This window comes from Amblyomma maculatum, chromosome 5 (genome assembly GCF_055883805.1).
Source record: "Amblyomma maculatum isolate TAMU_Amacu chromosome 5, ASM5588380v1, whole genome shotgun sequence".
Classification (NCBI taxonomy): Eukaryota; Metazoa; Arthropoda; class Arachnida; order Ixodida; family Ixodidae; genus Amblyomma; species Amblyomma maculatum.
Window position 1 is genome coordinate 103,921,376 of NC_139348.1, and position 16,372 is coordinate 103,937,747.

Here is a 16,372-nt window from a genome sequence, read left to right on the forward strand (position 1 = left end):
CGCGTACTGCACACCCGAAACTTTCTCCAGATGGACCGGGAGATTTTTCATTGCCATTTTGAAAAGAAGCGGGGATAGCACCGCTCCCTGTGGTGTCCCTCTCGTGCCTAATAGAAAGGGACCGTGGTCTGCGTCCTGGATCCTCACGTAGGCCTGTCTGTCTGAGAGGAAGCGTTTTATATACTCGAACGCGTTCTTTCCACACCCCGTCTCCGAAAGGTGTGTCAGGGTGGCCTCGTGCGTCACATTATCGAAGGCTCCCTTCAGATCTAGGGCCAGCACTATCTTATCCCCGTTCGGATGTTCTATTGGATTCAATATTTCTATGCTAAGCTGTAGCAGGACGTCCTGAGCCGATTTATTTGGCCTGAAGCCATACATCGAGTCGGCGAAAACTCGCTTATTTTCAAGATACTCGGAAGGTCGGTCTCTGATCATTTTTTCCATCAATTTGCCTACGCACGACGTGAGAGAAATGGGCCTGAGGTTGTCCGTATCTATGGCTTTGCCTGCCTTTGGGATGAAAGTTATGAGTGCCGTCTTCCATTCGGTGGGAAGAGGTACTTCGCCCGTCCAGATCGAATTGAAGTGTTCTAGCAGGGATTGGTACGCGTGGTCTGGTAGGTTTGCTAGGAGTTTTACCGTGATCCCATCCCTTCCTGGCGCGGTCCCGCGTTTCATTCTCGCTAGGGCTGCCTTGAGCTCGTATAGTTTGAAAGGTTCATCTAGCTCAACATTTTCGTCTCCACTGTACCTGTAAGCTTCTCCCCTTGGGTCTTGGGTCGTGCTCAAGTACTGGTCTCGGAGCTTCAGCGCTAACTGGGCCGTATTTCCTTGAAACGCGTGTATTGCTCTCTGCAGGTGTTTCTGCGACTCGGTGCGCATCTGGTTAGGATCTATGAGAGCTCGGAAGAGACGCCATGTGTTTTTGCCAGACATCTGCCTAGCTGCCGCGTTGCACCTCTCTACCCAGTTAGCGTCCGCGAGTTGCGTCGCGTATTCTGCCGCCTCTTTCGTTATCGCCGCGATCCGGGTTTTTAGCTTGCGGTTATGTTTATGCCTGCGCCATCTTTTAATCATGCTGCGTCTGGCTTCCCAGAGGTGGAGGAGGTGGGTGTCCACATCCGTCACCGCCTCAGAGAGCTTTACCGGCGTTTCCGTCGAACGGAGACTGGTCAGCAGCTGTTTGGTCCAGGCTTGGTATCCCTGCTCATGGATAGAACTAACATTATATTTTCTAAATTTTGCCCAGTCCGGCATCCTAGTCTGCCCCGTCGGTCTGGTAAGGGGTTTAGTGCGGATCGTTATGTTGATCAGACAGTGGTCACTACCGAATGTTTCCTCCGTATTCGTCCACTCCACTCGCCTAGCGTTTTTTGAAAAAGTTAAGTCCGGACAAGTGTCCCTCTGCGCCGAGTTCCCAATTCGCGTGGGGTACGCCGGGTCGGTGTGTAGGGTTAGGCCTAATGTGGACGCTGCCTCCGCTAGCTTCCGTCCTCGTATGTCCCCTCGGTTGTAGCCCCATGAGAGGCTGTGCGCATTGAAATCTCCTAACACTAGTAACGGATCTCGTCCCGCATCCCTGACAGCCCTACTCAGGAGTGTGGAGAAGGTTACATTTTTTGCTTTAGGTGGGCAATACACGTTCAGGATGTGGAGCGGCGGATCATCCTTTTTTATGGGCAGGAGAGTCACCATCACGTATGAAAAGCTGGCTTGTAATTCCAGATCTATCAGATTTGCTGTGAAATTTTTGTGCACGAAGATGCATGTTAGGGGGTCGAGTTGGAACGTTTTGTAGTTTGTGAGGCTCGCGTTCCCGCCTGGCTCCTGTACGGCCACCACTGCCGGAGTATGCTCGTACTTGGAAAGGTGCATCCTAAAGTCCGCTCTCTTAGTCTTTGATTTAAAGCCTCGACTATTACACTGTGTTAAAATTATAGGACTCTCCTTAGTTCGTCCCGTAAGATTGTTATTCTGGAGGGGGAGCTGCTGCAGCTTCTCACCCTCACTGATCACCCTACGCATCTTGTGTGTTACGGGATTCGTGGGTCTCCTTGTGTTAGCATACTAGCGAATCGTCATCCCTTTCGCTATCTGTCGTGATACTGTGGAGAGAATGGATTCCTGTATCTTCCTCATCATAGCTTCTAGTTTGTTTTCCATGCTAGGCTCTGCGTCGCTTTCCATCGCCCCCTCTTGCTGAGGCGGCTGAGATTTAGCTAGTGCAGTTTCTAGTTTGCTGGTTAGTAGCTCTATTTGAGCTTTTAGGGCTGCTATCTGTTTTCTTAATTCAATTACAACCAAATTTGGTATAGGTGGAGAGGTAGTATTGGGAAGAGGAGGGGCGACCCCACTCACCGGCTGCTTCCCGTTCTTGACCATGCTGGCTCAGTTCCTCTCTTGATTGTTTTGTTCAGAATGTGGCTCCATGTTAATCGAAGGGGGCGGGAGATTCTCGCTCCTTCTTGTCTTTTTCTTGTTTTTCTTGTTCTTGTTACTGTATTGTTGCTTCTCGTTCCTTCGGAATTTCGCAGTGCAGTCTTTAGAGTTCGTGGCATGTTCGCCGACCCATACCGCACATTTTGGATTGCACTCGTGAGGGGCCCGCACCCCCTCCACAAACGGAGCTTGCGTTCCGCAGAGTCCGCAGTTTTCTTGCCTCGGTGTGGGGCAGGCGTCTGCCCTATGTCCCACCGTGCCACACAGGTTACACGCTGGTATGGTGCGACGGTAAGTGGCTACCGGTATAACTTCCGCGTTATACAGCACAGCTCTGGGCTTGTACTTCCCTTCAAAGGTGACCCTTGCTTTGTTCGAAGTGGGGAACTTTCGGATCTCCAGGATTTTGCTCTCTCCGCGAAAGCTTCTCACCTTCCCTCGCAGGGATTCGGTGGTCTCCAGATTGGCCACAGTGATGACTCCGTGTACCACGTTGTCCTCACTTTGCTTTACGTGTCCACGCAGATAGAGGTCTTGCCCTTGCGTTCGGATTGCAAAGTCGCCGACCAGTCTGTCTGCCGCATGGATGCTTGACGTGCCCACAATGATCAGGTTTTGGTCCGGGGACACTGTGAAGAAAAAAAATTTCTGCTTCGGCCTCCCTGACTCGCTATCGTAGAGCTAGGCCCAACTCGCCGTGTTGCAAGTTCTTCAAGTTTGTGGCCGTTAGTGGTTTGATGATTAGCACCACGTCGTCTGGTCTGAATCTGCACAGAAACTTGGGCTTCCATGCAGCTCTGACTTGCGTTGGGCCTCCGGTTGCGCGCTCACCGGGTTCTGAGTCGGGTTGCGCGTGGCGGCCTCCGTGTGCTGACGTGGCCTTCTTTTGCGCGCTGGCTTGGAGTTTCTGGGCTCGCTTTTGAAAAGCCCGGATCACATTTTCACTGCAGGCTTGCTCTCGGCTGGTCTGTGGCAAGGTTGTCCATGTCATGCCTTCCGGGTCGTAGCCTCGTTGCTGGTTGGCGTGTGCCATGTTCGCCAGGAGCGGCCTTCCCGCCGTGGGACGCCGGCTGAGCCACGGCTCCACAACGGACGGGAGCAAAAGTGCTCCAAAAAGTCGAAAACTCCGTCCACCGCGTTGAGAGTGGTCTCCCTGCGTTCCGGATGACTTGATGGCTCTTCAAGGTCCAATAGTTTTGGGATATGACGCGTTATTCCACCGCTACGGTCGAATATCGCCGGAGCCGATGTTCCATGCGTCCGCTCGCTACGCGCGCTAGAGAGATTCTCTATGTCACAGAAGGATTTTGCTTTCGCCGAGTATAACTCCGGACATCGACCTTAGATTGGCCTTCTGGATACTACAGAACGTCAGTATAAGTTTCGACGAAGCAGTGAACTTGAAAATATTTTTCCGCGCAGTAGGTCTAAGAGCACCTTTTTCCCCAGAACGATACTCATTACGAGTGAAGCGTAAAAAGCAAATAGACGCACAATTACGCTAAAATATTTGGGACTGAAAGCCTGGATTTGAGTGTTTATAATGCCCTGGTACTATTGTTACCTTAAAGGGCTGCATTGCTGGCGATAGTTTTCTTTCTTTTATTCTGCTCCTTTGTGTTTTTCCCAGTCGGAAAAAAGACAGAAAATGTTCGGTTAAGACAAAATTTCTGTAGGATGTTTCTTTGAGAATTATTATCTTGTAATTACAAATTTCATTTATTCCCATCAAAATAATTTTGTGTTTCCGGAATATTTTTTCTCCATATTCACAGTGACTATTTGCTTTAAAAGAAATGTTTTTCGGATGTGCATTATATTTCCGTCATTACTATGTATTTTACTTCTTTTGTCTCTCGTATAATATGCAGCAAAGAAGTTGGTCAAAAACGTAATAAAAAAGAGCAATTTTCCCCCCTGGTAACCAAAGAGTTAAGAAAAGAGGTAGACAGTATTCTCTTTCAATCTACAGCGTCCGAGGAGGATAGTTGATATTGTGGTGAAAGTTTTCTTTCTAGCTTATGATGTTGTAGTTTGCCATCATGCGGTTCAATCAGGGAGGCTTGGTAGGGATGGGGATCCGCCCAGTTGGTAAGCGCTCGGGAGATTATTAAAAAATCCCTCTTTGCACCGCGATGGCACCTTCTGGGTCACACAACCCGTCTAAGAGAACTTGCAAAATATTGTACTACACGACGGATACGTATCTGTTAAATACCCGGTTTCGTAGAGCCTAATTGGTGTCACTGAGTTACTGCTGAAGGCGGGATTTTTTTATTTTGTAGTGTACGAAGATCGACACGTTCACGATGACCCCAGCAATTGGTTGAAAGCAGATTATTACTGACCATAATGTTAACATCACAAAATCGTGGCGGGCCTTTTCATGCTCGTTTCACTGACACTTATTTCTTTTTTTACATAGTAAGTTCGCGACGTGCAAGCAGAAGGCACAAAGAAATTACCCACGCTGCTATCTGCTTGATACTTCTAAGAGCGCGTTCATTTCTTCACTTCATACTGAATGAGGACACAGGTATGGCATGATTATTGTTTCATTTTATTTAAATATTGCACAAATAATTTAGTGGAACCTTGTAGCTTTCTTTTATTTTTATTGCGCACCTTTGTTGGTGTACGGCAAGGCACTTGCGGTTTGAAGGCGTTGTTTCTAGCAGTCGTAGAGAATGCGAATGCCCCGGATGTCCCTGGGGCTGAGAGAAGTCTTATCATAGGGGTCGTCGATCCAGCTACCGTCTTTCATAATAATGGTGGGCTGGCCTTCACTCCGAGTGAAAGATTCGGAGCCGTACATCATAATGGAGTCGATATCGAATGACGTCAGCAAGCGGGTCCGGTACGGATCCCCCTTCTCGAACTGGTCCCGTTCTTCTGCGCAAAGAGAGATGATCGAAGTAGACATGCGTAAGGACTGCCGTGAGAAAATTACCCCTTCTGACACCCGCCCCACAAATCATGACCCGCTGGTCGGGTTACTCGAAATGTACAGTCGTGAGCACAAGTGGTATAAAACACTTAATCGATGGTGGAGCTTGAAAAAAACTGCATTGCAACGTCATCTGGCAACAGCCATGTGGGATCAAGACACTCGTAGCGGTTCCACATTATGTTGACATGCATGTGTCGTCATCGCTGTCCCTGTCGCTCTCGTTACATAGCGTTTCGATGGAGTTTTCCCGAGATCTACCGCCGGTCAAGTGTTGCATACCACTTTTGCTCTTAAAGGTCAACTCCGGGGTTTTTTCGACATTCGAATATTCTAATAAAATTTTTACTGTAGATTCTCCTCTCCGTCCTGACGCATTCTACAAAATTTGGGCGCCGTACAATAATCGGTTCGCGCTCAACACGACTTTAAAATATGCTGTTTTCATGGCTTAAGTTGAGACTATTTCTGCCGGCAACACTGAGTTTCTGACGTCACAAACAGTATACCGGCGTTACTGTCCACTTCCCGCATGATTATGAAATTGTGAGGCTTATATTGAACTATCTCAGACATTTTATGCAATGCTTCATGATTTCCATACTTTATTTTCACCATCCAACGCACGTACGAGTGTTTCTCTAATACTGAGTGTGACTTCACCATTTCGTCACCTGGGACGTCGTTTCTGGCCGTGAAAGCAGTTTCGGTTTCGATTTGCTGTTTTTTCATTTTAAAAATACTTTTAATTGGAATTTCGAAAAACGGTTTTTTTGTGTTCGAGTCAGGACGTGCCGAGGAATGTAATTCAACCAAAAACACGGAATGATGGAAAACCCCCGGAATTGACCTTTAAGTGCCTCTTCGTTGTTCCTCTAACACAGATGAGTAAGAATTTGGGCACGGAAATAGGCACGCCAATTGCTGTCCAAAATCCGACGCGCTGTGGCACTGTCCTGCCTGCTGACTGGTGACTTGGTTGCGCGCTGATTGAGCACAGCCAAGTGCCTGAATCATAACGATCGCTGAATCATATCGACAAGCTGCGACTCCCTGTGACGAACCCAAAGAAAAAGCTTTGCTTAGTTTGTATAGTTTGAACGTCCAAAATAACATTGCACAGTACACGGGGTCCTGTTTTTCGTGTCTATGGAAAAGCAGCTGCCACGGCGGGGATCAAACACGTGTCTTTGTGTTCAGCAGTCAAGCCAATGAACAACCACGCTGGGGAAAAGCCGTGCACTTCAATCATTCCACAACGTGCTGATGTTGCAAACTAAGAATATGTGAAGTGCTGGTTTGTGAAATACAAACCAATGAGGCTTAGTTCACACCGAGTATTCAATGCACTGAAGTATTGAATAGTGAGGCACAGCAGCAAGCTCGCGGTGAATATCTCGAGTCTGCGAAATGTGTCCGCGACATTCCGCGAGATGTGTCAGCAAGACGTCGCAATAGGTTCTGCCGACGAAGCCAAAAAAAAAAAGGAAGTAATGATATTATAACGAATATACAACACGCAAGATAGAGGAAGAAAAGAGGTAGACAGAAGAAGTAGAGAAGAGGAAATGCTTTCGCCATTAAGCTCTTTAGAGAAGCTAAGTGCAGTCCTGTAATTTTTTACGACACCTCTTATTTTACCTTTTCGGAAAGTTGAGCCCCGTAGAGGTTCCAACGGAAATCCTCAGCAATAAACGAATAACATTAATCAGGAACAGCACTTATGCAAACGCAGTTGAGAAATTCTGTGAGTGCACACTCATTCATTATGAAATGGAATGGAGCAGGTGCGTTTCCAGAACTTCCGCTTATATGGAAACATCCTCCCAGTGAAGGAAATAATCACAGATGACGTCACAGATTGCCTGCTTTGGCCACCTTTGTCATATTGCTGCACAGTACTTAGTGATAGCCGCTACACCTACTGAGATTTTCATTAAACATGTGCTGTCAATAAGGCAGCAGGGTCATCCTCATCCTCAGGTCATCCTAATGATTAAAAATGTATGAATGAACGAATGCATGAAAGAATGAATGCAGCAGGGTTATGTGCCTGCTTACCGGCAGCTACGTTCATTAGCTTTGTTCTACCTTAATGGCCCTATATTTCGCAATACGTTGTTCTACCTAAGCCAAAAATAGAAAACAAGTACGATTACGGTGTTGGGAATACCGTAATCGTCCTTAAAAATTTCAAAGCGAGATTTCAGTGCAGGTGTTTAGACGTTTTTGCGATATATTGAGGCAAAGGTTTTGTTTACAAATATAAAAGTAAATATAAAACTGAGCGATTGCCTTGAAAATTGTCAATATTGAGTCCTACATTCTGGCGCGACTCAAATAGTTGCCGCTGCAACTTTTTGTGTATAGTATCCAGGCCTTGTTCTTTATTACCGGGAAAAAAAAAAACTGTAGCTCTAGCATTGTGCGTTCTTTCTTCGTATTACATGAAAATCAGCCAAAATTCAAAAATATAGATATGAACAACTTTGCTTCGAACTTAAAAGCTACCGCATCTTCCATTTCTATCAAAATATTCTAGAAACATTCTAGGTAAATTGTATATATCAGGCACTAATACGTATTTTATTATGTAGAAAAAAATATCTAAATAAATATAAAACTGAACGCATGCTTCTATCTCATACAAGTACTTAGGGCTCCCCCTTAAGAACTAGGTGTCAAACTTTCGACTAAGTATTTGCTGAATTGATTTACATTTTAGCTTATGCAATATCCAAAGCATTTTCCCCGCTTATGAATTCGTTTTCTGCTTGTTGGCGGGGCTGATGGTAGTTTAACATCTAATAAATTTTCTATTTCTTGAAATTTCATAGGATAATGCTAGTGATGGCTTAATTTTTCCCTATCCTGTATATGTTTTATTTCGAGGTGGAGTGGTATTCAATCCAGTTCTTAATAATATTATTTCATTTCTTGCTTATGACGAAAATTTACAATACTATAATTTTAAAGACTATTTTCCTGATGTGAACTTAAGTAGAATGATTAGCAAAACGCTTTGCAGCATGATAGTTTTGGTGAAGTTTTATATTTCTTATGAAAGCAGCACGAATGGACCGTATTGTCGACAGAGCTATCTGGCCGTGAAAAAAGATGAGCCAACACACACACACACACACACACACACACACACACACACACACACACACACACACACACACACACACACACACACACACACACACACACACACACACACACACACACACACACACACACACACACACACACACACACACACACACACACACACACACACACACACACACACACACACACACACACACACACACACACACACACACACACACACACACACACACACACACACACACACACACACACACACACACACACACACACACACACACACACACACACACACACACACACACACACACACACACACACACACGCGCGCACGCACGCACGCACCTGCAAGAAGTCGAGGAAAATAAGGAACGGGTTGGAATCCTGTGCCAATTACGCGAAAAGTGTCCGAGAAAAACTGATAATGTGTTTGGTTCGTTTAAATAATTGAAGATGGATAATTTGATTCTTTCGAGCAATCCAATAGGCGGACATTCAATTTCCTATTAGCAGCTATAGAATATTTACCCACCTGTGCTTGTTGTCAAAAGTGCGACCGGTATTGCTTTGAAACTTGATTTGTGCTTGAAAACTTAAACGTCAATTGCATGCTGGGATTGATGGCAGCGCCGTTTGAACGAAAGTTACTTACCGGGCAGGATGTTTCCTGTTAAGACTTTGATGTAGTGGTCCCTGTCGGGACGCGTATGCTCGTGGATGATCCCAAGTGCGTGCAGGAGCTCGTGGAGCACTATCGACACGTACAGGCACCCCGTCCCGAGCGACAATCCTTGCTTTCCTCCTATACGGCCAAGTTCCGAGGAGCACCTATGGGACATGAGGGGCGTTTAACATAGTCGCAGGAATGATGAATATGGTTGCTCGACAAAGGCACCAATGCCTGTAGTCCAGAGCCTGTTTGGCCTTTACCCTTATTTAAAAAAAAAAATTAGTTGTGGTTTTCTGGTTAACCCTAGTTGAATTGCGAAATCAGCGGCGGAAGCTTCGTTTTCCTGCTACATTATTCCCCTGTCACGCCCTATCAGTGTAGGGTGCTACTTTATTGGGGACACTTAAGCTCATTCTTTTAGGGTATGACGCGATAGCATAAGCTACCAGCCCACATATAAAGTCACGCTTCAACCAAGCCGTAAGGGCGTGCCTGCGTGTTGTAGGGGTAACGAGAATGCAAATTGTTCTGACAGGGTGATTCTGATAACACGCTCCCATATGAAAGGAGCGGCCCGAGTTGGCAGCTCCTACCCGTGGCATAGGGGTAACGTGAATTGAAATGGCATGGCAGGCTGATGTTTTTATGAGGAGACCGTAGCTACTTCTCATCACGGCGTAGATGTGGACACCCGAGGTCTCGCTTTGGCTGTCATAGTATTGCTTTCGCAATAAAAATTAGCTGTGGTTTAACTTCGCTTGAACGTATAGGTGAAGCGATAGCTGAAGCGGCCGTTCGCATGAACGTATAGGTGAAACGATAGCTGAAGCGGCCGTCTAGCACAGGCGGCCGCTTCAGCTATCGCTCGTCGCTCACGCCTCGCAGCATCGTCGTGGCGGCGTTTCGCAAGACGCTCGATCCTCACGTTGTTCCGGCGGGTACGCCGCTCCCTTGGCTTCAGCCCCTTCTTTTCTCCTCCGCAAACTTTCAGCTCGCAACGCAATGTCCTCAGGACCGCCAGAAGCAGCCAACCGTCGATCGTAACGAGCACGAATGCTGAGCTGTTCTTCCTCCCGAATCCATGGCGCGCCTCTAGTAATTTTCTACTACCTAAGGTCAGTACTAACTGCGGGAAACAAGGCCTTCAATTTTCGTCCATATCATTTCGGAATTCTTTGAATTGCGACATTAAGCAAACTTATACACTTTCTTTGTTCAAGTTGAAATTAAAAATTTTCTTCTTAATGTGTGATGTCATTGTTATTTATCTTTTGTGTCGCGGAATTCATAAGTGTTTTTGTACTTTTTTCCGTATTCTGTTTTTGTATCTAAATCTATCGGCAAAGCACTCTTTGCTATGTATTTCGTTATTTATATTCAGTATTGCTTCATGAAATTTCTTACAATAATATTATTCTTTATGTTGCCTATCAAAACCTATTACCATGGGAGGTCCCACCTGCGGTCTTGTACCATGGGACCTCTCGCTGTATATTCTTGTAAATTTTTTTTTATTCAAAAATAAACTTTCAACTTCAACTTCAACATGATTGACGTAGCGATCATGTGTCTCGCCACACGGGTTGCTGAAGCAGTAATCTACTTCCCATGCCAGTTAACCTTTGAACTTTTACCTTAATCTTGACCTTTGGGGAGAACACATCTATCCGAAGTGGTTGTGGTATAAGTTTTAACTTGTCCTCGAAGCTGTTTCAACGCAATCTGAAGCACACGGTGACCATAGATTTACCTCGCGTAGTGAAACAATCGCCTAAAGAGCTCAAAATTTTAAGTTTTCCTTGCACAGCAGCAACTGTGCTATAAGCGTTTTATGTCGCACCCTCCTGCCGCCTTCATAGCGTCCCCACCCTATTCACCTCCTCAATAAATAGTTGTTTCTTGTTGTTACAAGTGTGATAATCTGCCAGTCCATCTCTTAAAGATGGCAGGACACCGCTCTTGTTAGAGAAAGACAGAGGACATTTTGCTTTGTAGGAGGCCTGAACAATTTACCATCACTACCAAATTTGTTGAGGGTATAGGGAAACATAGCTATTCACAGGCGGCATCGATTAAAATTCATTTCATTTCTTTTGTTGAAAAAAATTTGTATAGTTCAACATTTTTTGCCTGCTGTAACTTCGTTCGGCACGCGTAACTTTATTCGGCAGCAACGGGGATATATATGGTCGGAAGAATTGCTATTTCTGCACCTTTATTCGAATTGTCATAATTTCTTCGAGACTACTGTGAAATCCGTAGCTGGTTGGAGAATCTAGAGTGCGCCGAGGCGTGGCCCTAAATATCGACGTCACAGCAATTACTGACGTCATGACTGTTTTAATGTTTTAGTGGTGGGTATACCAGACTATTTCTGTGCTACATTAGGTCACAAATTTTGCCTTCAATGAAGTCAGCTGTTTTTTCATTGTACCGTGGCGTTGAATCAGTACAGATCAGCTTTCGTTTTCCGCAGTGCCATTTAAAACGTGTTGGTATGAGGCATCTATTATCACTTCTAATTAGAGGAAATTATTTAATGGTTTGGCATAGCAAACAGAATCAGGCTTGCAGTAGAAGGTTCGACATTTATCAGTATCAGCCAACGTTTTTAGATAGAGAGAGTTGGAAAACTGCGCGGTTCGAAGTGGGCCAAAACGATCACCGGTCCATCGTGAGTTGATCGCAATGCGACACCGCAGCGTCCCTCTCCCCTGCTGCGGTAGATGGGTGAGGCCATTGAACTAATACACAGGCGGAAATTTTAAATTACTACTAATACTCTTCTATCAGCAATGCAACAAAAAATAAAATTGCGTTTGCGTTTTTTAAACACATCTTCGTACGCATGAAGCGTCACCGCGTTTGCAGACGTATCTCAAGTAGGCGGGTAGCAGACGACACGCTTGAGCCGCTTTTGCAACCTCCTTGCTTCAGACTCGTCAGTAGACGTCTGGCTTTCATATGCTACAAAAGTGTGTTAAAAACGCAAACGCAATTTTAGTTTCTGTTGGACTGCTGAAAAAGAGGATTAGTAGTATTTCAAAATTTTCGCCCGTGTGTTAGCTCAGTGGCCTCACACATCCACCGCAGCGGAGGAGAGGGGCGCTGCGATTGCTTTGCGATCAACTCACACCGGACCGGTGATTGTTTAGGTCCACTTCGCAGCGCGGCGCACCAGCTCAATTTTCCAACTGTCTATACATGATTTTACAAAAGGGTGAAGGGTGCTACCTTATTGGGGTGCTGGGCTGCTATCGTTGCACAGGAAAGCGTTGAAGACTCCGCTCCCATAACAGCCCAGACAAAGCGGTTTCTCCAAGGGTCGTAAAGTCGTCTATATCTAGTAACGTTGGTATCAGCTAAGGATGGCTTTCCATTGCGAGCCGAAGGTGGCCGGTCAGTGGGATATGAAAAAAGAAGGGAAGGTTGTCTGTGCTCACCCCGATCCAGAAAATATAAACAAGTAGTCCCTCTGATTGGTGCGTTGCACAAAGCGGACACATGTGTTCTTCTCTATTTCATCCATGGCCTTCCTGATCAAGGCAATCGTATCAGGAGCAGCTGAAAAAAAAAAGAGAAATTCGTTTTACATTTAAGCCTGCATGTTTATATGCACTTCCATGAAAGCGAAGCTCATGCTTGCTTCTTTGGGTGTCATTCGAAGCCTAAGTAGCAAAACCCTGCGATGGGTAAAAGTTTCATATTGTAGGAGATCGGAACATGCATGATGATTTGAAGCATATGTCTAGGCCCTCGACGCTTTTCATTACGCATCAGATATTGTGGTCGGAATGAAACAATCATGCCCTATAATGTGAACATTCAGCATTCCACGTAAGATATATAATTTCATCTGGCATTGAAAATTGCAGTCAAACGAACTGCCAATTGAGTCATGTCAGGAGAGATGACTCGCTTTGAGAGAGAGCTTTCAAGGACAAAAGAAAACCGTTCCGGGGATACATTTGGGTGGCGCCGATGCGGAGGCTACCGGAACTCCAACCTAAATACGTATTTTCGAACACAGATGGCGCCAACGCGTTCTAGTGCAACTGCGCGTCTACTTCACGGGCGAGGAGGCCTTTTATGGCGTCTGTATTTCATTTCATTTCATTTATTTTTCCCTTAAAGGCCCGAGGGCATTACATAAGGGGGGAGCAAACTCAATATACAATGCGAACAAGAACAGGAAAACATTAAAACAACAAGAAAAGAAAACAGAAACAAGAGAAATAATGCAAGGGTTAGACGAAATAATATTAAAAACAAAAAAGAACAATATACCATAATTAAATGACGCCGAAAATGTTATACAAGTTTGCATGAGAAAAACGCTTTCGCGAAAATGGTGAAACTTCAGCCGGTTGGTACGTCATCGATGGCAACGTCAGCAGAACTACAAACACACGTAAAAGAAGTCAAGACAAGGTAAGCGCTGCCTCCCCCGCGTGCCCACAATTCTGCCGACGTCATCAGTGATTTCTTCACGAAAGATGATATATGTAGAATTGGCTCTGAGTAAAGCGGTTGGTAGTGGGGGGTGCAGCGGTTGCTTTGTGGTAGAGCATCCGCTTCGCATGCAAAAGGACTGTGGTTCGAATCCGGGTGACGCGCAGCTCTCCACCGAATTTAAAAATATAGCGCGTATCGATGGAAGTGCATACAGGCTTGGGGTACGACCTGATGCCAGTGAACACCACCGGAAAGGTGCCATGAAGTGACCAGAGGACGGCAAGGCGTCGAGTTAATATAGGTTTGAAAAGGGAGCGGAACAGATTACGGAAGGAGACGTCCATCAACGAATTAGTGGTAAGGGGAAAAGTTGAGGAATTCAGGCTCTCGCTGCAGAGTAGATTCAGTGCTAACCGAGGACACCGACCTTAGCTTAGAAGCAATAAACAATAATTTCAGAGATATCATTACGGGGTGCGCGGTAGAAGTAGGCGGCAGGATTGTTAGAATACCGGTAAACTGTATGAGGAGACGAAATATTTGATTAAGAAGCGCGAAAGTATGAAAGCCTCCAACCCAATAGACCGGATAGAACTGCCAGAGATATCAAAGCAAATAAATAGGCGCAATGTGGCCGATATAAGGAAGTATAACATGGGGAGAAATTGAGCATGCTCTAAAGAATGGTTGTAGCCTGAAAGCAGTAAGGAGGGAATTAGGCGTAGGCAGAAATCAGGTGTATGCACTGAGGGACAAGGCGGGCAATGTCATTACTAACATGGGCAAGCTAATTAAAGTAGCCGAGGAGTTCTGTACGGACCTCCATAGTAGTCACGAAAAAAATGAAATTGGCTGTATGAAGACAACACTTGCTGTTGGGCTAGTTGGTTCAAATCCATATTTGGGAACACAGCGCGGAACAAGACGCAACACAAGAAAACGAAGGTAGACAGGACGGAGCGCTGAACTGACAACTTTTATTTGAAAAGAAAGAAGGTGACCCGTATTTAAGCGGTGCCTATCAAAACACATGATCAATTCAGGAGGAAAAACCCTGCTAAAATACCTTTCTTGAAGAAAGAATTGGCCAAAGACAGCTAAAAGGGATAAGCTCTGATAAAAGGAACATTTGCACCACTCGCCACCAGCAGCCCTTTGTTCAATGTTCAAAGTCGATTATTTATTCCATTCCTCTGTCTTGCGGCAAAAAGTACATTGGTCAGACGGGTCGTTGCCTAAACGAGAGACTGAAAGAACACAAATACAGTGTAACCGTTCAAAAGTCGCGCCATCTGGGCATTCATTGTAGGGACTGTGACCATACGGAATCAGGATGCTTACCAGAATTCGAAAAAACCTCAGTGATAGGGAGACATGTCGATAAGCTAACGCGTGAGATTATGGAAGCTGCCAGCATAAAAAGGATGAATGATCAGTGCGTAAGCATGCCTTCAATTCTACTGTCAGAAAAAGAAGTAGCCTTTCTCTCAAGTGAGTACAGATTTTAACAGAGTTCGAAAAACTTTCACCTCTTTTTGGTTGTGTTTTTAGTCGTTTATCATTGTCAATCATTTTTTGCCGTGTTTTTTTGTTGGGCTTTTATCCTGTTATCGTCATGCTCACAGTCCTGCCAATGTTTTTATTTCTAGCATTAAAAATTACTAGTTTATCATTGTCAATCTTTTTTGCCGTGTTTTTGTTGGGCTTTTATCCTGTTATCGTCGTGCTCACAGTCCTCTCAATGTTTTTTATTTCTAGCATTCAAAATTACTTGTTTACCTCTTTTCATTGCGATGAGTAACATGTTCACATTCTTGTTTGTAGAAACATTGTCGTGTTTGCGCTTTTAAATGTTCATCTCTTTTTCTGGTTATCAGCAATGGAGATAACTTTCATGTAGCAAATTTTTTATCAGAGCTTATCCCTTTTAGCTGTCTTTGGCCAATTCTTTCTTCAAGAAAGGTATTTTAGCAGGGTTTTTCCTCCTGAATTGATCATGTGTTTTGATAGGCACCGCTTAAATACGGGTCACCTTCTTTCTTTTCAAATAAAAGTTGTCAGTTCAGCGCTCCGTCCTGTCTACCTTCGTTTTCTTGTGTTGCGTCTTGTTCCGCGCTGTGTTCCCTGTATGAAGAGAAATCAGGCGTTCCGCCAGTAACGACGGACGAGGTTAAGAAAGCCTTAGAAGCTATGGAAAGGGGAAAAGCAGCTGTGGCGGATCAGGTAACTACAGGTTTTTTTAAAGGATGGAGGGTATATAGCACTAGAAAAACTGGCCACCCTATATACGCAATGCCTGAAGACATCGAATGTGCCGGAAGTATGGAAGAACTCTAACATTATCTTAATCCATAAGAAATGCGACGCTAAGAATTTGAAAAATTATAGACCAATCAACTTACTATCAGTTATGTACAAGGTATATTTACTAAGGCAATCGCTAATAGGATCAGGACAGCCTTATACCTTAATCAACCAAAGGATCAAGTAGGATTTCGGAATGGGCACTACACCATCCATAATATCTACACAAAAAAATATGGCTGTTTTAATTTCAGCGGTCCGTCCCTTTAAGTGAGGCTTAATACCAGCCAAAATACACAACACAGAGAAGAGATATGAACACAATACTAGGCTCGTCTTGTGCGAATCTCTTTTTGTGTTGTCTTTTGGCTGGTTTTAAGGTGAATCGATTTCAAATAGTCCAGTCGTCAACCTTGTGGAAGTTAGACAGGCTCACTAGC

General features: G+C 44.9%; 1 protein-coding gene across 2 annotated transcripts in view; it reads right to left on the bottom strand.

Annotated features, from left to right (window-relative positions):
- Window positions 1-4,990: 4,990 nt before the first annotated feature.
- Window positions 4,991-16,372, bottom strand: part of LOC146189088 (astacin-like) — a 26,651-nt gene continuing 15,269 nt past the window's right edge. Inside the window, exons 4-6 of one of the 2 annotated variants that reach the window (XM_084603208.1) lie at window positions 12,617-12,737; window positions 9,156-9,331; window positions 4,991-5,331 (exon numbers count right to left, since the gene is read on the bottom strand). In XM_084603208.1, coding sequence (XP_084459334.1) covers window positions 5,114-5,331; window positions 9,156-9,331; window positions 12,617-12,737 — 515 coding nt within the window. In that variant the 3' untranslated portion in view covers window positions 4,991-5,113. Of the gene's footprint in view, window positions 5,335-9,155; window positions 9,332-12,616; window positions 12,738-16,372 lie in introns of both variants that reach the window. The other variant, XM_084603207.1, reaches the window with a different exon arrangement.